This window comes from Micropterus salmoides, unplaced genomic scaffold, assembly GCF_014851395.1.
Source record: "Micropterus salmoides isolate LMB-PRFRI ecotype aquatic unplaced genomic scaffold, ASM1485139v1 Ms_hic_scaffold_23, whole genome shotgun sequence".
NCBI lineage: Eukaryota > Metazoa > Chordata > Actinopteri > Centrarchiformes > Centrarchidae > Micropterus > Micropterus salmoides.
Window position 1 is genome coordinate 10,885,991 of NW_024041484.1, and position 23,318 is coordinate 10,909,308.

Below are 23,318 nucleotides of genomic sequence, written 5' to 3' on the forward strand. Positions count from 1 at the left end.
TGGCAAGACATCACCGGTTAGAGAGATCTATGGCTAGATTCTTTAATTAAAAAGCAGTAAATGAAATCCAAAATGTCTACAGGGAGCTGCTGTCCTGCAAATAATTTAAAGCTCATTTTGGGAACCACAAAGCCAAGAAACATAAATCCTTAGTAGTGAGGCCAAACCCCCCTCCCCCCAGGTCCTGCAATTCCTACTCACTGTTAATAGCTTTAAAATGTGGCATGGTGCTTAACTAACTCCTGATGATTAATTGTGTTATGAATATCATCTTTAATTTTCATAGCATCACTTTATGACCTCGCATATACAGCTGGAAATAAGTGGGGAGAGGAGGGAAAAACAACATGCTATATTAGTTTCTGTTGAATGTCCTTGTTTGTTCATATCAAGTTGTATAGAAAAAAGGCTTCACTGCCACGATGGAATGCCTCAGAAACCGTAGCACATGCACAGTCAGATGGCATTTCGCTGCACATGGGGTCTCAGTATCTCTGACACAAAGACAAACAGAGTTTCTCATATTCAGTCTTATCTCTGTGGACAATGGCTCTTTGGTTTGGTATAGAGAGGGAGAGTTGAATGACCTGGTCTTCAATGGTGTGTAGCAGCTCTTTGAGGTGGAGGTCTGGAAACAGCTGTCTTGAGTTGCTGTGTGATTCCTTGGTCGGCATTTTGTCTATTTAGAGCAGTAATTATGGATGTTCTGGCGGCTCTGAGGTGATTGATAGGTTTGTGGGAGTTTTTTAAATATGATTTAATGTAGAGAGAGAGGGCTCAAGTCTTCTTTTGTCTTCATCGGAGACATTCCTCCCTCAGTCCTGTTATGCTGGGGATTAAATGCTCAAACACTCAAACTGCCGTAGAACATGACACTGCATACAAAAATCTGTAAATCAATGCAATTTGAGGTGTGTTTTATATAATGACATTCAGCACCAGATGGAAGAGCTGACAAATGAGTCTCCTGTGACACAGGAGGAACAGCAGTCTTTTTCGGCCCCTGCTTGTATAGTCACACAAGCACACGATGTCAGCCGCAAACTTGGAAATGAAGAGCAATGAGCTCAGAGCGGGATGTAAACAAAAAAAATGAATCAGAAACACGTAACCCAGAGCAAACATGCCGGGAAAACGGAGCCAAGCACACATGACCTTGTTGACTGGTTCAAGGTGATGGCGAATTATTGGGAGCAGAGCAAGGCTGTGGAAAAAAATAGTTTTTAGTCTGTGTGCATCGCAGCAAATGGAGCCAAAGCAAGCTGTTCATTTTGCCTTAATGAATGCCATAAAATTTCACTTTTCTTCCTAGTACATTACTGCTTTACAAGAGCTTGTCAGCAGCAGCCACCTGAGTTATTCTCTAACCCCAAGTGTGCTGCTTTCTGTCTGTCGCTCAAGGTTTCTCAACTCCATAAACATCTGAGCGAGCTACACAGTTACTGTCCACCCCAAGGCTGATGGCCTGTAGAATATTCACGTAGGTTAGTGATAACTTAACCAGCCTGTCCAAAATTAAGCTTTATCTAGTGTGCATGCTGTTTTTTGAGGTTGGCCACTAACCAAAAAAACATGTGGATGTTTGTTGCAAAGTTTGATATTCATTATAGTTTGTAATTAGGCTGAAGTCACACGGAACAAAGACCCTTTTGTAACCAAATGTGGTGTTTATCTTGTGTTGACAAATTTCCGTAGTGGCATCTTTCCATGTGTGGGGCTTGAGAGAGGACCTCAGGCCCAGCTGACAGCTCAAGAGGCCCAGTGTTGTGTTGCTGCAGGGGTCTCTGCCTCGTCCCACGACCCCACTGTGTTTGATTAGGATCGGGTTCCTTCCGACACAGGTGTGGAAACGTACAGAAGATGAATCTCTTCTGGTCTGGAAAGACTTGAGTAAGGCAAGCTGCGAAAGCATGAGAAAAGCCCATGTACAGCAATATGAATTAATACATTTGTGGAGTGGTTTACTTTACTTTGAGAAACCAATAGTTTAGGTCCTCTGCAGAAACTCGGAGGGCCTTTTCAAATGGGACGTGTCGAAACCCTGCAGGCAACGCAGCTGTGATGACCTTGCTGTATGTCTTTTAGCATTGCATACCAGCTTGTATCCCTAGTTACAGCTAAGTACACACACGTCACACATACAGTGCAGTGGTGCAAGAAATGCATTGTGAAGAAGCAATCTTCATTATTAAAATAATTTGGCTGATAATTCTTTCCTCTTGCTGGAAACTCCTTCTCTTGCAATATGTGCTAACAGGAGGAATTTACAAGGAATGTATAGAATTATGTTTAGCGTACATTCCCTCGAATTACCCTTTCTAAGACTGCTACTAACGTCGTCTTTAGGTCCTAGGCAACACTTTTAAATTGCTAGTTTTGCTCGACCAACAGTCCAAAACCAAAAGTTTTCTGACACAGAAGATCAAGAAAATCAGCAAATAATTACATTTGAGAAGGTAGAAACAAAGCATTTTTGGCATTTTGGATGAAAAAATGACTAGATTAGAATAGATTATCAAAATAGTTTCAACTTTAATCCTAAAATAAATAAAGATAACACAGCCTTGTGTTCAGCAGCCAAAACCCCAAGTACATCAGAGTATCTCACTCCAAAATCAATGAAATGCTATTACTAATTACAAAATATTTTACCCAGAAATTACCAACAACTTTACCCTTAATACCCTCTGGGTTCCATTGACCAGTAGGAAAAGTAGGCCCTTAGGTTCAGGACTTTCAAATGTGTTTAGTTGTTTAGCTTTCCTGTCTGCTCATCACGGAGGATGTCATACTGCTGCCTTTGCTGCTGATGTTTGGCCCCAACCCCAAACTAATCCTCCGCAGGTTTCAGACAGTCTCTGGATTTCATCTTGCTTGCAAAGCCTTGGAAACGTTTTGGCAAAACATAAATTTTTAGGGGGAGAAATCTTCTTCCTCCTTTCAAGTCATGCCAAAGGCTTACTGAGTGCAGCTGAAATGCAGAGGGAACTTGGCATGTCACACTAGTTTTCTACACAAAAACAATGCATGTATTGAGTGTTGCTTGGGGAAAAATAAATAATTATTTTACCAAGCTGCTTTGTAGAATAGAAAGGGGCAGGTGATTTTACATTTACCACCTGTTCAGAGCAGACCACCTTTGCAACCAGAGCCAAGCTTTTAACCTTAAGTTAGCTTGCAGCTGCTTGTTGTTGTTGTTGTTGTTGTTGTTGTTGATTTCTCATCTTGACATATTTGTGTGTTTTTGATCTAATGCCGCACCCTGCTGTATCTCAGGTAGATCTCAAGTAATCTTATTACAAAAGGTTACGTGCCACCTCTTCGCATAACGAGATTCAAGTTTCATACACAAACACAACCCTACCTGTAACCAAATCCACCCGCCTTGCATTGTTTTTGCTTCAGCGTCTGTAGGTAATATTTTGTCCGGTGTGCCTCATAGTGAGGGAGCAGCTTTTGCAAGCAGAGGGACGGTTTTCTCCGTTTCAGATTTGACATTGTTTGTCACTTAAAGCGCTTGCATTCCCGTCAATTTTGAATCGGAGGTTGTGATTGAATTTGGCTGAAAATGAGGAGAGTGCGTATGTAACCTGGTGTGTCTCGAGACGATGGAGAGGAGTAGAGAATCTAAGCACAACGAGGTAATGCTGAGTATTCGTGGTGGTGGATGGATAGATCTCTCTCTTTCTCTATCTATCTCTCATATCTGATATAATATCTCTTTCTATCTAATGGTTTTCAGTTTTTACTGTTTGTGTTTTTTTTTTAACCCAAAGATTCCCAAATTTGTTCAAAGGAATAGATCTGTTAAAAATAAAACCTGTAAAGAGTTTATTCTCTGACGTTACATTTTAAAGCACTGTAATGTAGTTGAAACCACTAGAACTTCTGTGGGTATTCATAAGTGGAGGCTGGTGTATAAACAGATATTGAATGACAATACAATAAAATACAATTGTTGTAATTATATAAAAGTCTTTTATAAGAGAAGTTACAATTATAGGTAAAAACTGTACATTAATAAACACTTAATGTCCTTATGTATGCTTACAACTACATTATAATGTGTTTGTAAACCATTTATGAAATGTTTATGTTGCACCTAAATGCTAACTGTGCTAATTCTAAATCCCCCGAAGGTCTCTAGCTTTCATTTAATAAAACTTTTATTAATTTCTGATTGTTTTAGTAGAGGGAGTTGCCAGATCTGCAGGACGAGCTGCCTCTGCACTAACTGGCACAGTACTCGTGTGCCTGTTTGGGTTAGAGAAATGGAAAAACAGAGGGGGTTTCTGTTGTTTCACCAGGCCGGCCCGGACGATCTCCCATCCCGTGGCGTTCAGCTAGCTTGTTGACTGTGTTGATCTAGAGTTCCCCCCTGACCTGTCCTGAAACATTACTGCTCACCACACAGTTAAACCTGACCCTTCCTTGGGATTGGGGGCCTAGCCCATGCTGGTTATGGCTGGGGCCAGGATTTAGAATTTCAAATGTTTATGGTGGTATTTAGGATATCGCTGTGTAGTATCACTGAGTTAAATAAGAACATGGATAACGAAGCCTGTGTGTAATCTCTGAGGTCAGATATGCAGTTAAAATAATGCAAGTTATTAGGGCTAAGCCTAGGCCTCCATCTCTACCCCAACATACTAAGTCATTTTTATCTGCTGTCTCTAGCTTGGTAGCATTATTGTCCTTTTGAAATGACTGAGCACATTGATTGAATTGAATTTTGAACAACCTGATATGAGAGTGATATCAGTCTTGTTATGCAACTCCCCATCTAACTCTCTGCCAGAAAGCACATAAGCAATGTTTTTAATGAATTAAGCCACTTTAGTTCCTTCACTGACCAGCTGTTTAACATGTGGACAGTTTTTCCTGGAGGAATCTGTTTGTTTGGGTTTTTTTTGTTTTTTTAACCCAATAGAAACTTGTTTGAGGCGTCCTACTCAGACTGGCGAGCGAAGTCTTTGCATTTGTGTTTTATTTTTACTGACAACAAAGTAAAAGGAAATCCAGAACTTTCTTATTTTTGATTTTAGCACTTGCTAGTGTGTCGCAAAAGTTCACCATGCTTGAAACAGGTTTTTGTAAGCTGTTTGCTTAGCAACACTGGGAGCCATCATGGGCGTTGTGCACATGCATGTGTATGGGACTACTAGCATCAAAAACAAGCGTGAACATGCTGTTTAAATGTTCCTTGTTAAACAACACAGTCCACCTCAGTGGGGTTTCTCTCCCAGTATTCCACATTCCCTCTGCAATGTGGCAAGTGGATCCTGGCAGCTACTACTACTTTGTTTGTTACCAGCAGAAACCCAAGTTTTAGCAACTCTATCTCTTCCTCACACTCCAAATTTAATTGTGGAACGAACACACACACACACACACACACACACACACAAGGTGGCAGTCTTGGTGAGCTCCCATGTGTCCCCATATTGAGTTAACATTCATAATTCACATGTAATTAGCCTCCCGATCAGTCACCATCCATATTGTAAAAGAGTGCAGCGTAAGGTTAGAGGGGCCGAGGGAAGGTGGAAGATCGTAAATGGAGCAGAATTGAAAAGGGAGAGACAGATATAGGAAAGAGACTGGCAGAGAAAGAAAAGGTCTAGTTTTACAGCTGTAAACATTAGGAGGTTTTTGGTTGACTGAATGACATTTCTGCCCCCAGCTGCTCTCTAAATTTTAGACAGATTGAATGAACTCCAACAAATGATTTTTCCAAAATAGCAGCTGGTGTTTACGTGCTGCTGAGTCATGCAGACCTCTTCTAATGTACTAGTACAGGAGCAGAGTGTTGCTGCCTCCCCATTAATTGTCCTCAGTGCCTTCCTTACATAAGCCATAATAATAATTCTCTCCGTGAGGCTCTGTCATGTCGGGCTACTGTAAAGTCATGTTAGCTCAGGTCATCAAGATTTGATTAATGCATGGTCTGATAATTACTGTTTTGTTATCATACCAGCATGTGATTGCTCATAATGCCACACACTTCATTCATAAAAGGAAGACTCAGTGCAGGGCAGTAAGCTGTAGGAACAGCTGACCAGCATTTGGCTGGTGGGTTATTGTAAGCGGCTGTGGATAAGAGCATCAGCTCATTTGCTGCCTTGAAATAAATTGTGAAGTCTCATTGCAGCAAGTTAAAACTGAGATTTATTAAGGTTTTTTTTGGCTCCCAAAAACACTGACAAAGTCAAGATTATATGGCCTGTTATAAGTGAAAAGATGGTTAAAATCTGCACCTCCTGATCTGTATATCTGTATATGCTATAATATGTAATAATAAAAATAATTGTGGAGATACTGGTTTTCCTTGCTAAAGAGCAGCTATTGTATAAAATCCTATTATCGCGAGTGTATATATAGCCAAAGTGATCAGGACCGAATGGGTTACCTTTCTGTCCTTGGCTCACTTGCTCTCTCTTTGCGCCGCAATAAACAAACATCTGTGTCATTTTCTCTGGCAGAACCCCCTGTTCTAAAACCCTGAGCAAAACCTGTGGTAATCTTGTCCCAAAAACATGTCATAAGCCCCTGTATCCCCGCCTCCTGAGCTCCCAAAATGACCCTCAATCCTTCACTGCAACTCTGAGCTCCTAAAGCTCCTCATCTAAACTCCATCCAAAAAACCTGAAGAGACCAATAGCCCTAATTTGGCCTGTTTATAGGGTTCAGGGTTATTAGAAGAAGATTTAGTTTTTAATTTTTTTTTTATTTAGCCTAGCGCCATCAGCCTTCCTGAATTATGTACAGCAGTAGTTTTGTCTCGCAGTAGTGGGGAATCTAATCAGCATTAATTTATTCTTCATAATCTTCTAACTTGTATGTTGTAAAATCTGTGTAGTGATATGATGCTGCCATTTTAGATTTACTACAGGCTCTTAGTCTTGTTGAGTTGTCGTTTTCTGTTCCCTTTTTGTAAATTTTGGCTTGATTAATTTGTGTTTTTGTGCGGGTTGGTTTTTGAAGCTTTTGAATAAAACTTTTAACAATTTCAGATATGAGCAGTACATTCATTGAGTATTCAGTAGTTTTCCATCACTCTTTCAATACCTAGTTCATATACTACACATCCTAACCGTCCTGGGTCAGCAGGGGTAAAGCTCCACTTCGGTTTTGATACCAGCAATTCATGGACCCCGATCTCTTGAACAATCAACAATTAAACAAGAATACAGAGGTAGGAGAGAGGCAGAGAGGGCTGGAGGAAGCGTAAGGAAGGGAAAACAATTGATCGCATTGTGTTTGCTGGCACTCGGTTGGGCCAGTTTGGCCTGGATTACAGGGAAGCAGAGGCTAAAAGGAGACAGAGGCAGAGGAGGTAGAATGAAATGATGTCCAATGCACAAGGCCTTGTATCAGACACTCGCCATACTCGCAACTTCATCACACAACACCATGCACGGGGCAATGCTGAAGAATGAGGGCCAGCAGTGAGCCCTGTGTGAGAAAGGTTAGCAAAGAGGACAGAACGTAAGGAGGGGATGGATTAATCTGGCTTTACAGTGGGTTTTGGGAAGGTGATGCCCTCAGATATTAATTTCTGGAGGTTGAGAATGAAGCTGAAAAACTCCAACCAACCTCCAACAGTTGGCTGATGTTGGAGGTGAAAGTCAGCAAATAGTACATTGGTTTGCATTGGATTTGCAAACCCTCGCCTGTCTCTATATGATATGGCTGATTGTCTTGTTCTCTGAGAGCTGTAGTGTTGTCCATGCCTGTTTGGAAAGGTGCTGATGATTATAGCCACGTGGCACTACCTAAGAAACGACCAGGAAGTTGCTGAACCCGGAGAAAAGACAAGATACAGAAATGAGAAAAAAGGTTTATGCCGTCGATGATTCCTCGTGTCAGTGTAATGCTGACTGAAATGTTCTGTGATTGGACAGCAGCTCTGCCCTGTGTCATTCACTGAACGCCTGCCATATTGTGAGAATGAATGAATGAATGAATGAATGAATGAATGAGTGAGTGAATGAAGAGACACACACACAGGATGTGTCTGAATGTCAGAATATTTGTTTTGTCATTTTTCTCTGATGGAAAAAGAAGAAAACATGAAAATATTTGCTTGTGTTGTGCTCAAGGACTCCTTTTATTTTTTCAACAAGGCTGGTGATAAGGAATGGAAATCAATGAGGAATTTTTATAACCTTTTCAAAGCTTCTCCCTGCCTCCGTCAGAGGACTGTGGCATTGGCAAAATCTCACTCCCACAATGCATGTCGGGACAAAAAGATTCGCTCAGATCTGTGGGTGTTTATTTAATAACGTCTCAGTTACAGCACCCCCCACCCACCCGTGTTTTGTTCTTCTCAAGTGGTTTTATGGTAGGAATAAGTCAGCTATTCATACCCTGTCATATTACATGAATTATGATTTAGCAAGCATTGGATGTAATAGTGGAAAGATTAACAAAGCGATTGAATCATGGTCAATCTGTGGCCTGACTGCAGTGAATAGCCAAACACCTCCCACACATTTCACAGAAGCAGGATGAACTGTTGCACCTTGTGTCATCTGTGTGGCCTTGTTTACCGGCTGACAATCGCTCCATTGTCTCTATTATCTCTTAAAGTCAGAATGAACTCAAAGCTGGTCCTTCTTGTTTATTATCAGCCTTTATATGTATTTCATGTTCTTTCTTATCTCTGAAAACATTTTGTAATTTAAAAAAAAGCTGTCTTAAACATAAACCCGACATGGCCATACTTGGATAGGGGGGGGGGGTCAATAACAATGCAGTCCAAGTTTCCTCTTTAATGGCTGGCTGTTGACTTTTAAGAGCCATCATAACCCTAGTTAATGTATTACGACAGTGTGTGTGCTAGGGGTGTGCCATCTGGCCAAAAAAATATCCCAATCTATTTAATCGCAATCACGATCCGAGGTCTAAAATGCAATCTTTTTTTCTCAATTTTGAGATACCCTGTAGACTAACCAGACTTGAAATTGACTATGAATTTTTTAATTTGCACCATTAAAACAAACTATTGCATACTATACAGGTTGAAAATTGTGTTTAATTTGAAGCCAAAAGACAACAGAACCATAAAATAAAACTTTTCAGGTACTCGAGTCTTTCAGATGAGACTTCTTCTAGTATCTTTGACCAAATCCAGTTGCCCTTGATTTTAACCTTCCTTCAATAACTATGACCTGGGTGACTGAGAACCTTCATAGACATCACAGCTCAATTGCGTTGTGTACAATACGTCACCCAAGGAAAAACCACATTAAGTAATTGGTCCAGTCAGCATAGCCATGTAGTTTGCTACGTCACTTTATTGGTTTGTTCACGTAGCGTGGATGTGCTAGCCAATGAGGTCATGTGAAGGTTGGAAACAGAAGTAACAGGACATTTAACACAAACTCAATCTAAAATTGTCAATGTGTGTGCGTTCTAGAGGAACTGTATGTGTGTGAAGCCTGGTGATCAAGAGATGCCTTCATATGTGCCCACTTGAATATAAGTTGTTAAAAATGTTCACGCGACCTACATCAATGCAGTTGTAAAATCTGACTCGCGTTCTGCTCTCTGTCCACTCCTGCTCCCTCTCCACCTGCAGATCCAGTTTGCAGACCAGAAACAGGAGTTCAACAAGCGTCCCTCCAAGATCGGCCGGCGCTCTTTGTCCCGCTCCATCTCCCAGTCCTCCACAGACAGCTACAGCTCAGGTTAACGCAAATAAACACACTCTTCTTCTGATGTAACAATAGCCCACTACTTATCAGACAGGTGGATGTGACATGTTTCGGTTACATTTTTTACAACAGGAAAGATACAGAAAATATTTCACCTGGAAGAACAGTCGGCAGACTTTGCTTGATTGTACTTTCTCCCTAGCTTCACCTCTGTCCTCATCTCACTGGCTCTCATTCTCACACTCTTAACACTGTGGTTCATGTGAAACTGTGTGCTCTGTGTTCGAGGATTAGCTGCTGGTGGTCTAGTGGAGAGGGGGAGAAAAGAAGGGAGAGAGCTGGCAAGTATTCTGAGAGTCCCAACTTTCCATCTTAGCATTTCCTCTAGACCAAGGTGATTATTCAAATGAATTGTTTCGTTTGTCCATCAGTTCAAAACCCAAACACAAATTTAGTTTACCTTCATATATGGCAAAGAAAACATCAAATTCTCAAATGTGAGAAGCTGAACCATCAGATGTTTGGCATTTTGGCTTCAAAAGTGAAAGGGTTAATCAATTATCAGAATAGTTGCTGATTTAATAATTCACAAGGCAGCAAAACTAGTCAGACATTTTCACAGACATTTCTTTTTTTTTTGAGAGAGAGAGAGACAGATGGAGAGAGAGAACCTGCTTAAATGGCCGGTAGCGGTGCCTTCCCGGAGTCTTGTCGTCACAGTGAGGTTGCCAGGCAAGGACAGGACAGTGAATAAGCGCACTGTATATCCCAACATGTCTGTTTCGTTAACATAAGGCAAAGACCAGAGAGAAGTTCTGGCTGTAGCATTGAGATGAGAGCCCAGTCTGATCATGAATAATCCTGTTCTCCTTTTCTGCCTTTCCCTTGTCCGCTTGTCATCAACACTCTGATAGCAGAGGTTTTGGAAATGTTTATATACTGTTTTAAGCTGCTTCTACCATGAAGGCTCTTTGTTCCTGCTGTGAGTCAGGGTCATTCACAGGGCACATATCTTCCAGTGACCATTACCCTGATGAATTAATCTGTGTGTGATGCTGCTCAGAGTCACTTCTAGTGACAGAATATGATGGACAAACAGATGGATGACAGATGGACAAATGGACTTTCAGTCAGTTTTAGTGGATGACCATAATGGGTCCCGTAGGTCAGGGGTGCTTTAAAAAAAAAAAAGTCTAGTGAGTATTCAGTGCATGAAACATTTTTGTACCTGTGACTTCCTGCATGTTTTTGTCCGCAAACGTCAGCCACTCAGGGTGAGCTGAGAAAAGGACCTTGTGTTTCTTTCTCCCAGTTATTTTTTGTTTTTAAATCAAAACATGTCTCATGTAGGGTTTTTATGTAGCAGGGAAGGTAGTCGCAACGAGTCATGCCATGCCACGGCCACAAGCAGCCGAGTATTTTTCCACTGCACAGCAAGCAAAAGTTGGACCTGCTGGATGTGTGCTAGTCACAGACCACAGCTACACCCCACATCCTTTCCAGCTCATTGTGGCTGTTAACTTTTTGTGCAATTCTGAAGAATGGCGCCGCTCATTAAGCTCGCTTACTTGGAGACAAAACACGGTGCATTTCCCATAACATCTTCACAATAAAAGCATCTCGCTAGTCTGCCAGTAGATGGCTTTTTAATGTGAAGCATTAGTAACTAAACGCAGCTTCAACAGGGCTGTTCCGTGAACAGTCAAATTAAATTCTAAAGCAGATGAACCACAGTGCATGGAAAATCCTAAATTACAGAGCACGGTATTTGTTAGGGTTCTCTGTTATATGTGGCCACCCAGGTTTGGAATAATATTCTTACCAGACTTACCCAACAGGCAAAAGGCTTACCTTCTTGAGTCTTTTATATTTAATATTTTGATTCTTAAATTCAGCTCTGTATTCAGTGTGCAACTCTCAGATCAAAATGGGCACACTCGATGTCCCTTTCTAAGGTGCAAGGTGGATTTGTTGTAGTTCCCCTATAACACGTCCTTCTTTTCTTCCTTCCTTCCTTCCCTTCACTTTTCTTTTCTTCTCTCCTCTCACATCAGCCCTCATTCACCTCTCTCCTGCACCCAGACTAGGGCTCATTAAATCAATCTACCTCCCAAGAACCTTCCCCTCCAGCCTGAGGCTGTCAGATGATAAAATAATGATGATCTGTTATTGAGATAGTGATGCTGTGCTTTTATTTCACTTAAAATGTTAACAGGACAGACAAAATCGAGCTTGTCAAATTCTGAACTTTTACCAGCAGCAATGAGTGAAAAGTCCCCCCCCCCCCCCCCTCCCCCCTCGGTAACCAGAGTGCTTCTTATTTCTCTGATGGTTCCCACAGTGCAGAAGACACACTGAACACGCCAGTAGTACTTTTCCCAAGACCACTTTTGGTATAGATTTGGTTTAATAAGAGTTCCTCCTTTAGTTGTGGTCCAAGTCTGTAACAGCTTAGCATGAAACTTTCTTAATCTAAGGAATACCTGTTGAAAAGACCTAAGTCTTTGTCAAGTCATCTCATCACACTTAAAGAGGAGCTCTTGCAGGTGTCAGGGGAGTACTACTGCATATGTGATAAAGGTTTTTTCTCTGCTTGAGGCCACACTAGCATAACACGACTGAATCTCTAATTAATCAGTGGATTGAAGGACATTGTGGGTTATGTAGGCATGAGTTGAAGGCAGAAGAATGAATTAAATAAAAAAAGGATACTATCTCTGGTTCTGCTGCAACGATTTTAAAAGTTTCACCCAGTACTAAGACTGAGACCAAGTGTGAGGTTTGGGTTGTGTGATAGGTTAAGCTTACTCTCCTTTTTAGTGAGCTAAAATTCTTCTGTGTGTAAAAAAAAAAAAAGAAAAGAAAAGAAAAAGGACAGATACTGAAGCCTCTTAGCTTTCATTTTTGGATGATTCCCAAGAGGACTGTAGACTTTTCCTTTACCCTGCCTTTGGCTTTGTCCCAGTATCCTTTGCAAGTGTCAGCACATCCACCCTCATGACCCCTGAGATCTCCTTAGCTAACGCTCTCTACCACCCTTTCCTCCTGTCATTACGGATGGGAGATTTCAAAAGAAAATGGTACACTCATGGATTATCACCTCATTTTTTTTCCTTTTCTAAGCCTTTCCCCTCCTGGCACAGTACAGTATGTTCTTTAACAGCAGTATAGTTACAGTGCTGGCAGGGTACCCGGTCTTATCTGGTACTCGTCCGTGGTCATTTTAAAAGGGTGGTAGGAGTGATATTGGCATCGTGTACCTGCTCTACACAAGAAGGGCCGCACCTGTGTAGTGAGTCATCCTGAAGCAGCGGGACCACACAGAGCTGGTGCAAGAAAATAGAGGCAACTCCTTACTGAGTATGCTGCTGTGGGTGCTACTGTTTATATCTCAGAGGTGCACTGATACCAAGTGTTAAAACACATTTATTCTATGTTTACGTTCTACTGCAGTCTTGGAAAGAGGCTTCAGTAGCTCTGTTGGTGGAAAGGGTTTTTCCAACAGCTTTATAATCAATTGAACTCGGTGCTGTGCAGGATCCGTAGCCAACCAAAGTCAAATTGCAGGGTTGGGAAAAGTACAGGCTTATTCACAGTGAAAAAAACCAAAGGCACAACATATTTGTTCTGCACTTTGAAACCTTAAAGCTAAGGCAAGGCCAGATCAAATGTATTTGTATAGCACCTTGCAACAAAAAGACAATTCAAAGTGCTTGACATAAGACCTAAAAGGCATTGAGACAAAGTTAGAAATAAAGACAAGGTGTTATAAAAAGACACGCATGAATACGATTTAAATTATTAAAATCAAGTAAAATAGAAGGTTAAATTTTGGCAAGAAAGATGAAACGGTAGGATCAATATTATAGTGCAGCTACAGTGCAGTGCAACCTTTGTGCTGCTGTCATGGAGATTGTCACTATGAACATTAAAATCACCAACAATAACAACACAGTCAAAGTCAATGCAGACGACAGACAGCAGTTTAGTATTTAGGCATTGTTATCTTATCTTGACATTATTAAGCAAAATAACGTTGCCACATTCCTTTTTTATGCACTCTAGCTTCACTCATGAAGCTAAAATTGGGAGGAGTTGACTCAATAAGAACTGACAAACTATTATCTTCGTCTAAGCAAGTCTCAGCTAAGGATGTGAATCTGTGTCCAGACGCTGTGGTAGTGACCAGGGGGTGAGGTCAGAAGACTTCTCCAGCACAAATATAATCTTCTTAATCATTTATAACAATCTGTGAACTTCACCAATTCTGATGAGGCATAGTTTAGTCCAGGTTTCCCATGACATACTGACAATACTGTGGTATCGTTTTTTAGCGGCGTCATACACGGACAGCTCTGACGATGAGACATCTCCTCGGGACAAACAGCAGAAGAACTCCAAGGGCAATGGAGACTTCTGCATCAAAAACATCAAACAGGCCGACTTTGGACGCAGAGAGATCGAGATTGCCGAGCAAGGTAAACTAAAGGGCTGTAACTGCTCACTTGAAAAAAGGGGGCCCTTAAGGGTTAGTGGTTTAGCGGGTGGATGCAAATCTTAAGTTGGCAAGTTTCCAACCAAATGTGGTGCAAATTTTACTGAATTTTCAGCAAGTCGTCAAAAGACAATGACACGCATGTTTCCATCCACTACTGTAAATATTGGAAATGGTGTACTGATTCTCCAATCAGGTGCAATTGCAGAAGAAAAGGACACAACAAGATGATGTAATTAGAAGAGTGCCAGTCAAACCTCACACACTGGAAAAAAATGAAGAAAACATGATGGAAATATGACATTTGTGATGTTCCTCGAACTACTTATATGAAACAAACAACTTTTCCGCCTCAGCAAAGCATAAAAACTTTTCTGTGATCTTTCTACTCCCCCCAATTTCCAGTATTTTCCTCTCAGGTTCTTTTTATGCATAAATTGAGTCTTCACAAAAGCAGGTGGATGAAAACACACTTGGTGTAACGTGGCATCACAAGCGCAGTTATACAAACATGAGGGCATACTACATTCAAAGGTGGTGCTGGATGGCCATATTGTACCCTGCACTGCAAATGAGAACACCATTTAAAACCACCATCACAAACATTACTCATATCATTCCCTAATTGTTTCACAGAATATACAGAGAGCCTCACATGTTTGTTCCTCGATCCCTGTGGGGACATCTCATTGACATAATGCATTCCCTAGCCAGTTTCCCTAACCTTGACCATTACAACTACATGCCTAACCCTAACCTTAATCCAATTGTAACCTGAACCCTAGAACCAAGTCTTAACCCTCAAAAAGAAGTCTCTGCCTGTGGAGACAAAAATTTAGGTCCCCACGGTCACAGGAGTCCCCACTGGTTTGTGTGCATTTAGATTAAAGTCCCCACTGGGACATAAAACCATGAAACACACACACACACACACACACACCACTTCACATATGTAACTGCTTCAGCTGAATGAGGCGATGTCTTAGTGATGAAGCATTAGGAGGATTAAATGATGGGAATTCCTTACCCATCCAGCTGATTCCTTTATCCACTCATGTGTCCTCTTTCAGAGATGCCGGCCCTGATGGCTCTGAGGAAGCGAGCCCAAGGGGAGAAACCCCTTGCAGGTGCCAAAGTGGTGGGCTGCACCCACATCACTGCCCAGACTGCTGTGAGTAGGAATTACCAAACAGAGCCGCACACTTGCAGCCTTAAACATAAACACAGTTTGACTCCAGCAGCTACAACATAAAGTCAAACATGAACCTCTGTTCCCGCCGCAGGTGCTGATGGAGACTCTGTCAGCTTTGGGGGCTCAGTGCAGATGGGCAGCCTGCAACATCTACTCCACCCAGAATGAAGTGGCAGCTGCCCTTGCAGAGGGAGGTGAGACTCTGTGTGTCCTGGGAGTTTCCCGTGTGTGACGTGATTTTTCTCCTTCTGTCTGCTAAGCATAAAATGGTTGCTGTCTCTTTCTCTAGGTTTCAGTGTATTTGCATGGAAGGGTGAGTCAGAGGACGACTTCTGGTGGTGCATCGATCGCTGTGTCAACGTGGAGGGCTGGCAACCCAACATGGTAGCACACCTACATTTTAAATAAAGCTTATTAAAGCACTGGGAAAATATATGTTCTTTATTTTTCCATCCCACGGTCCCTGTTGGTGGTACATATAGTACATCTGCTATTTTCACCCTTACTTTTTTTATTTTTTTATCCCCAATACTCTCTCAATCCCCTCCCTTGTCTCTCTCTTCCACTATGCTCGTCATTGTCTCTCATCGTCCGTCAGATCTTGGATGACGGTGGAGACCTGACTCACTGGATCTACAAAAAGTACCCCAACATGTTCAAGAAGATCAAGGGCATTGTGGAGGAGAGTGTCACCGGGGTTCACAGGTGGGAGTCGCAGCATGCTCACATCCTTTCCTTTTGACGCTGGCTTTAAGCAGTGTTTTTGGTGACGGTTGAAAATATGACACTGGTTCTCTGCACAAAATCACACAATAACACACAGACTAATTGCAGACTCTCACACTGTTTCTGGTGTGGTAATATCGCCATCTAGTGGTGAAAATGTCACCACCATTAACAGTTTACTGTGATTACACCATTGCAGAACTGCTGTGTATGTAAGTGTGTAAGGGTAGATTGTAAAGCAGAAAGACCAGGTCTGTCTTAAACACTGAGCATAAAATAATTTATCTTGTTGTTTAACTTGTTGTATTTTATTCTGTCACTAAGCATAGCTTACATTTTACATCTGTTTTTAATGTGTGCGGGTGTATTTGTGTGTGTAGGTTGTACCAGCTGTCCAAGGCAGGAAAGCTGTGTGTTCCAGCCATGAACGTCAACGACTCTGTGACCAAGCAGAAGTTTGACAACCTCTACTGCTGCAGGGAGTCCATTTTAGATGGGTATGAAATGTCTGTTTAACCTTATTAGGCATTATTATAAAACAGAACCTGTTTGTTGTTTGAGTGTTCAGTGTTGAAGGCCAATTACACCCACCTCCTCACCGCTCCGAACAGTCTGAATAAATATCAGGGTTCTGGTGAAATAATTGTGTTCCTGTCCACAGCCTGAAGAGGACCACTGATGTCATGTTTGGAGGCAAACAGGTGGTGGTGTGTGGATACGGAGAGGTAAGGTTGACATTTGTTTTCATTTTCATACAGGCTCTTGCACAGTAAATGTTCGGTCAGGTGGAATTACATTAAAACTATAATAAAATTGTGAAAATGAAAAGATTTTGATTTTGATTACTGGTTGCTGTTGACTGCTTCTGTTTAGACATGATTTGTTTGCTATATATTGATCAGATGTTCATATTAAAGAGTACCAGCATGAATACAAACTTGACAACACTTAGAAAAAATCCTAACATCCCCTTTTTATAGAATTAATAGATTGAAATAACATCCGTTTTTAAAATTGGTTCAGATCAACACATTTGGAACATGATGGGTGTTGATGAAGTTTCATTCATCACAATAGATACTGCGGTGAAGCACCTCACAGTATTATAAATATATATTGTACTTCATTAGGTTTGGGACTTGTAGTTTAAGTCAAACCAAAACAAACAACCCACACGCATCCTGGAAAACAGTTGACCAATTTTCCTGTCATGGAAAACACCTGGTAAAATGAGAGGAAAAAGTAACATATCCAGGAAAATCTTGCGTTATCCTGGAATATTTTTTTAACATTATGTTGCGATTGCTCAGTTCTGTTGCGGCAGCGCTGTGAACATACCCCCGAGTTATGTCACATGGTAGCACAGGTTGGATGACATTAATTTAAGTATCCGAAACTCTGTTGCATTCTCCTCCAAACTCTGCTAGCATTGTCTCTTAAAAGGCAATGCTACATTCCGCTAAAATGGACTGTAACATAACGTGACATTTTAGCTGTAGCTCACAGTGGGTTGTGATTGGCTTCATTAGTAAAGGTGATAAACTGATCTATACCACGGCTCGGTTTAATTTCCTATTTCCAGACGCACTCTTTTCAACATCAATTACCTTTTGATATTTGCACACTGATGAAGAAGTCCAAGCTTTTTTTTACCGTAATACACTTACACATCAATACACAAAGTTTGTTGTGAAGTTTAACATAAAGTGTGGCATCATGACAGTGGTCCAACAGATGTGCATTTGGGCTACGGACCACAGGGATTTTAGAAAGCTAAGGTTCAACAGAATGCTAGGATTTGTTAGTAAGCAAAATTATAGGCTATTATTTGTGTTGAGGCTATTCAGTTATTGGTGTTCAGGCAGCAGTGGTAAAAATATAATTCTTTGGAAAAGAACATGCCAAGCATAGAAAGCAAAGGGCTTTCCAAACGTAATTTAAATAAATACAGCAGCAGGACTAAAAAATTTAACAATATTAAAACATAGCATTAAAACAAGGCAATCAGTTTGTCATAATTACTATGCATGTAATATATGTTATAGCCAAAGACTTCTGCAGAGAGGAATGTCCTGGAAAATGATCTCTGGAAAAGAGTGGGAACCCTGACAACAGTATAAGGTTTGTCTGTACTGTGGGATAATGTCTCCTGTCTGTCTATTCTCAGGTGGGAAAAGGCTGCTGTGCTGCCCTCAAAGCAATGGGCTCCATCGTCTACGTCACAGAGATTGACCCAATCTGTGCCTTGCAGGCGTGGTAAGACTCGGCGTGTTGAGGTTCTCATGGCTCGCAGCTTCAGTCGCTGATGCGTCTGTCTCATCATGCTCTTTTATTGTCTTTCTCCCCAATCATAGCATGGACGGCTTCAGGCTGGTGAAACTGAACGAAGTCATCAGACAAGTGGACATCGTCATTACCTGCACAGGTCGGTTCAGCCAGCGTCTGTCTGCATTTTTCTCTCTCCACTGAGAAGGAGCTCTCGCTCACTTTAGGCTGGTGAAGTTTAAATGAAGTTTTGCATCATAATCATTGGATTCCTGACTTATCACTTCACAGAGATTTGTGCTGAGGCATTGTCCACAACTAATGCGTAAGACACAAAACAGTCAGTAACACTAGTCTGTCACTGTTCGTTCAGGATGACTGGACAGATATTCAGTGGTCATCATCAGCAGCAGAGTGTGACAGTTACTAATCAAGTTCTCAGCTCAGCAGCCAGGGAGTTGTCCTGAACACTTAATTGGAGCAGAGAATTACTTGTCTCTCTGCTTCATTACCTGATGTGGCCAGCAGGCCAAAAGCAGAGGATCTCTTCTAATGGTGACTGCAGTTGAACAGAAAAAATAATAAAGAAGATAATAAGGTAGAAGAAGACACCTGCCATTTGTGCAAGACTTTCCTAATGAAGTTACAAAGTGCTGTAAAATAAATAAAACAGGACAAGCAGGAGCTCTAATAAGGTCATGCGCTGGTAGCTCCATTAAGGTCAATAAATTAGAAGCCTTGCAGCAACATTCAGAAAGTTTGTCTTGTGGGCAAATAAGTTTATTTATAAAACACAAAAAACTTCCCTACAGAGAAATTGTGCAGGACATTATTTGTGCCCTTTGAAGCTAAATTCAAGTCATCTATCAGCATGCTCCCAGTTTGCAAAAATACGACTTTACCTATACATAAACAGATGCTGTTAGTAAGAACTAGTAACCTTGCTGCAAGTCCTATTAGAGACGTGCAGATCGTTAAACATGCACTATGCAGACAGGTGGAACACTCAGACTACATCCCAGTTTCAACCTTAATGAACTATGCTAAATGGTGAGATAAGAAGTAATTAAATGGAGTACAGTAAAAACATAGTTTCACAGAAATGGATACAGTCTGCAGAAATCCTATATTGGGTCTCTTTTCAACATGTCATTTGATAAAACCTCAAGTACACTCTAGTCTTTCTTTTTGTCTATTTCACATTTTTGCTCACTCGCTTTTTAAACCTCTTGCATTTGCCCTTATCGATCTAATTTCTCTCTCTCATTTCCAACAGGCAATAAGAACGTGGTGGTGAGAGAGTACCTTGACCGCATGAAGAATGGCTGCATTGTCTGCAACATGGGACACTCCAACACTGAGATCGATGTGGTCAGTTACCAGCTTTGCACAATCTTGTAAAGTGACAGAAATAGTTAAAGCTGCAAGCAGCATTGGGCAGGCCCTCGCACATGTAGCGCATTGGGGTGTGGTACGGTTGCGCCGTATATTCCGCAGCTCTGCCGATGCGGCTCTGAATTGTCACAGGCTTCGAACACGGAGGACTTTAACGTCACTTCCTGTGTCACTTATGTTCGGGTTCAGAGCACCCGGTATCTATAGGTTAGGTCTCACCACGTGTGAAACACATTGCAAAAATTAATTTCAGTCGCACAATGAAAGTCAGACAGAGCTTACGCCCTGTTGCCAGTACGTGGCGCTACCAGTATAACTGAATATTAGCATGTAGATATGTTCGGGGTGGTACCATTATCAAGCATGTAAAGTTTAGTGCAGATGTGAGCATGTACACATCAACTTCCTGTTTCATGGCAAATCATCAATTTTGGATATCACGCCACGGGCACGCCATTCCGTGAAAACTCACCATTAGAACAACTTATAATCGTCATTGGGATTAGACTAAATAAGTCGGCCGGACTAATTCTCTAGGAGGAGTTTGTTAAAGTATGGAGTGTATAAATCATCCAAAAATGACCATTAAATCCAAAATGGCTGACTTCCTCTTGGATTTAGGACATCGCTCCAAGAGGCTTTTTTGTACATGTTACATGTGCTACAGAAATTTCGTACATGTAGGTCAAACGAGCGGCTGGGGCTGCTTCGTTAAAAATCACTTCCTGTTGCCAGCAGGTGGCGCTGTGACTATAGGTGAATGTTGTGCATGTATATGTGTTCAGGTCAGGACTCTTATCAAATCTGTAAAATTTGGTACAGATCTGAGCTTGTACAGTCAAGTTACAACAACTTCCTGAGTCACAGCGAAGCATGGAACTTTGCCGCCTTTCCACCGTCACACTTTAACTGCAAACTCACAAGTTTTACAACATGGCTTCATCAATGCGTTAAAACATGTCATTTCTGTTGCCAGCAGGTAGCGCTATGACTTTGAGTGAATATTGGCATGTGGATGTGTTCAGGGTGGGACTCTTATTATACAACAACTTCCTGTTACATGCCGAATCATTGATTTTGGATGCCACGCCATGGGCACGCTGTTCCACAAAAAATCACCGTTTTACAACTTTTAGGCAATGGGTTTAGACTTCACAGCACAAATCGGAAGTCGGTCGGACTAAATCCCATGGAGGAGGTCGTTTAAAGTACGGAGTGTGTAAATCATCCAAAAATTCATAACCATAAACCTAACCAACCATAAAATTCAAAATGACCTACTTCCTGTTGGGCTTAGGGCATTGCTCCAAGAGGCTTTTTGGTACGTCTGGACATGATACATGTGCCACAGAAATTTCATACATGTAGGTGAAACTTTGTCTGGGAGCTGCTCTGTAGGGGGCGCTAGCGAGCCATTTTGCCACGCCCATGCGCGAAACCCATAAAATACAGAATTATGTGATAAGTTTGGTGAGTTTTCGAGTATATTTAGGCCCCCAAAATTGAGGTTACTTTGCAGAAAAAAGAGATAAAAAAAATCCTTTCAGTTTCACTAGGGACCTCGTACGTTTCGTGCTTGGGCCCTAATGAAGACTGAACAAACCAAGAGATACAGTGGATGATCAAAGTATGATCAAGAATTGGCGATACAGAAATAAGTAGACATTACCAAATAAATAACAAAGACAGGGGTGGAATTATAATTATATTTTAGACTATTAACTTGTGTGCGAGTGCAGTGTCTTACAGCGAGTGCAGCATTAAGAAACAATTGAATCACAGAAATTAATAGCAACCAAAGATGAGGCTCATGGGGCACTGATTGTATCCTCCTGAACACTGAGACAAAGGTTCTACGAATAAAAAAAAAATATGAGAGGAATGGAAGGATTAAAAAAAGATGGCACGAGTGGAAGAAGGAAGTAGTTCAGACACTAAGAAGTGAGTCACTACGTCCTGTAAAGTACTTCAGCCCATGATGATAGATGAAGATAGAAGTGTGGAAAAAATACCACCAGAAACAAACAATTGTTGATGACGTTGTGCTCATCCTGTAGGCAAGCCTGCGGACTCCTGAACTGACCTGGGAGAGAGTGCGCTCTCAGGTGGACCACGTCATCTGGCCTGATGGCAAGAGGATAGTGCTGCTGGCTGAGGTACACACTGGTTCACACTCTTACCCAGAGCACTTTGAAAGAACATATCTTTAGATTCCAAGTTGGATATTGAGACTATGATTTAGTTATGAAGCTATTGTTGTAGATTCACAGTCACTATAGTGATGTATTTGTGAAGCACACTTTTCAGCCATTACTCGTAGTGACGTAGCTGAGTCACGGCCAGTCATTGTTTATAAACATCCATTTGAACGGCGTTCAACAGCGTAGTCTACAGTGTAGTTGTGGAAAATCTATGAGGGACCGTGCAGACACACAAACATAACCTGCAATGTGCAAACACCCAGTGCACATTGCAGGTTAAGACGAGGGGTGTGTGTGTGTGTGAGTGAGCGAGGGTGTGTCTGCCGTGACAGAATGAGAGCAGTGTGACAGGGCCAGACTGATCTTGATCTTTGATCTTCAGCAGGTTTCAGTCAAAACCCTCACCTCTCCCGCCTCCACTCTCTGCTCCAACAGCTCTGATCCAAAATAGTTGTCCCCAAAATTGGATTTATTAAAGACTGACTGCATCATCTTAACATCATCTTTCAGTATCTCTGAAATGAAGAGAATTCACAAAGAGGATATTCTTTTTAAAGTTTAAAACAGGAGGAGACATTTTTTCCTTTCGTGTTTTATAACTTTGTTTTGTGCATTTATTTATTAATACAAAATCACAACCTGTACTTGGCTCCATCGCTAAAGTGGAGAGAGAGCGAGCAAGAGGGGGATGGTCCACGAAGACAGGTTTTGGCAGACAAGACAATCTGAGCTGTGGAGGTTCTTTGTGTACAGTACCAAGGGGTCAAAGCAGCACAAACTAAAGCTTCTTCCACAATTGAAAACACACATCATCTTAAGAGTATGGGAGCGATGCCACTGATTAAAGGTTTGTGTTTTTCTTGCAACAACAACACAACCTTTTCTCTGTTCCCCCTCCTCCTGGCCGCAAAGTGTTTCCCTTTTACATACTAACTACACAATTTTCTTGGGCTGTCACAATTTCACTCTCTGCAATGCAGCATCAGTTTACTGTTAGAATGAAGGTGAGAGAAAACAAACAGTTGCAAAAGCGAGTTTTAAATAATTGAATTCTTCTTTTCTAACACATACCTCATCTTGCCCAGACTGCACCTCCACCACCTTTGTTCTCTCAACTGTGAAGTTAAAAACCTTTTGCCCGTGTAGTCTAACCTTGAATTGTTTTTTCTTCCTCTACAGGGTCGCCTGTTGAACCTAAGCTGTTCCACTGTGCCCACTTTCGTGCTCTCCATCACCGCCACCACCCAGGTACAACGGTGGCTCAGTTTCTGTGTCATTTCCATTGTTGCGCATGATTGGTCTTGTATTTTTTTGTGCATTGCTCTCAGTGTTTCTGTTTATCACTAATACAGATGTCGAAACACAAAGTTGTAGCGTGTGTGTGT

General features: G+C 41.5%; 1 protein-coding gene across 1 annotated transcript in view; it reads left to right on the forward strand.

Annotated features, from left to right (window-relative positions):
- ahcyl2b (adenosylhomocysteinase like 2b) overlaps positions 1–23,318 on the forward strand; it is a 45,511-nt gene that overhangs the window by 16,661 nt on the left and 5,532 nt on the right. Inside the window, exons 2-14 of the mRNA XM_038738406.1 lie at positions 9,584–9,692; positions 13,994–14,137; positions 15,225–15,325; positions 15,438–15,540; positions 15,636–15,730; positions 15,945–16,051; positions 16,453–16,569; positions 16,734–16,797; positions 18,240–18,328; positions 18,427–18,497; positions 19,614–19,708; positions 21,790–21,888; positions 23,113–23,181. Of these exons, the coding sequence (XP_038594334.1) occupies positions 9,584–9,692; positions 13,994–14,137; positions 15,225–15,325; positions 15,438–15,540; positions 15,636–15,730; positions 15,945–16,051; positions 16,453–16,569; positions 16,734–16,797; positions 18,240–18,328; positions 18,427–18,497; positions 19,614–19,708; positions 21,790–21,888; positions 23,113–23,181 (1,263 nt within the window). The remainder of the gene's footprint in view (positions 1–9,583; positions 9,693–13,993; positions 14,138–15,224; positions 15,326–15,437; positions 15,541–15,635; positions 15,731–15,944; positions 16,052–16,452; positions 16,570–16,733; positions 16,798–18,239; positions 18,329–18,426; positions 18,498–19,613; positions 19,709–21,789; positions 21,889–23,112; positions 23,182–23,318) is intronic.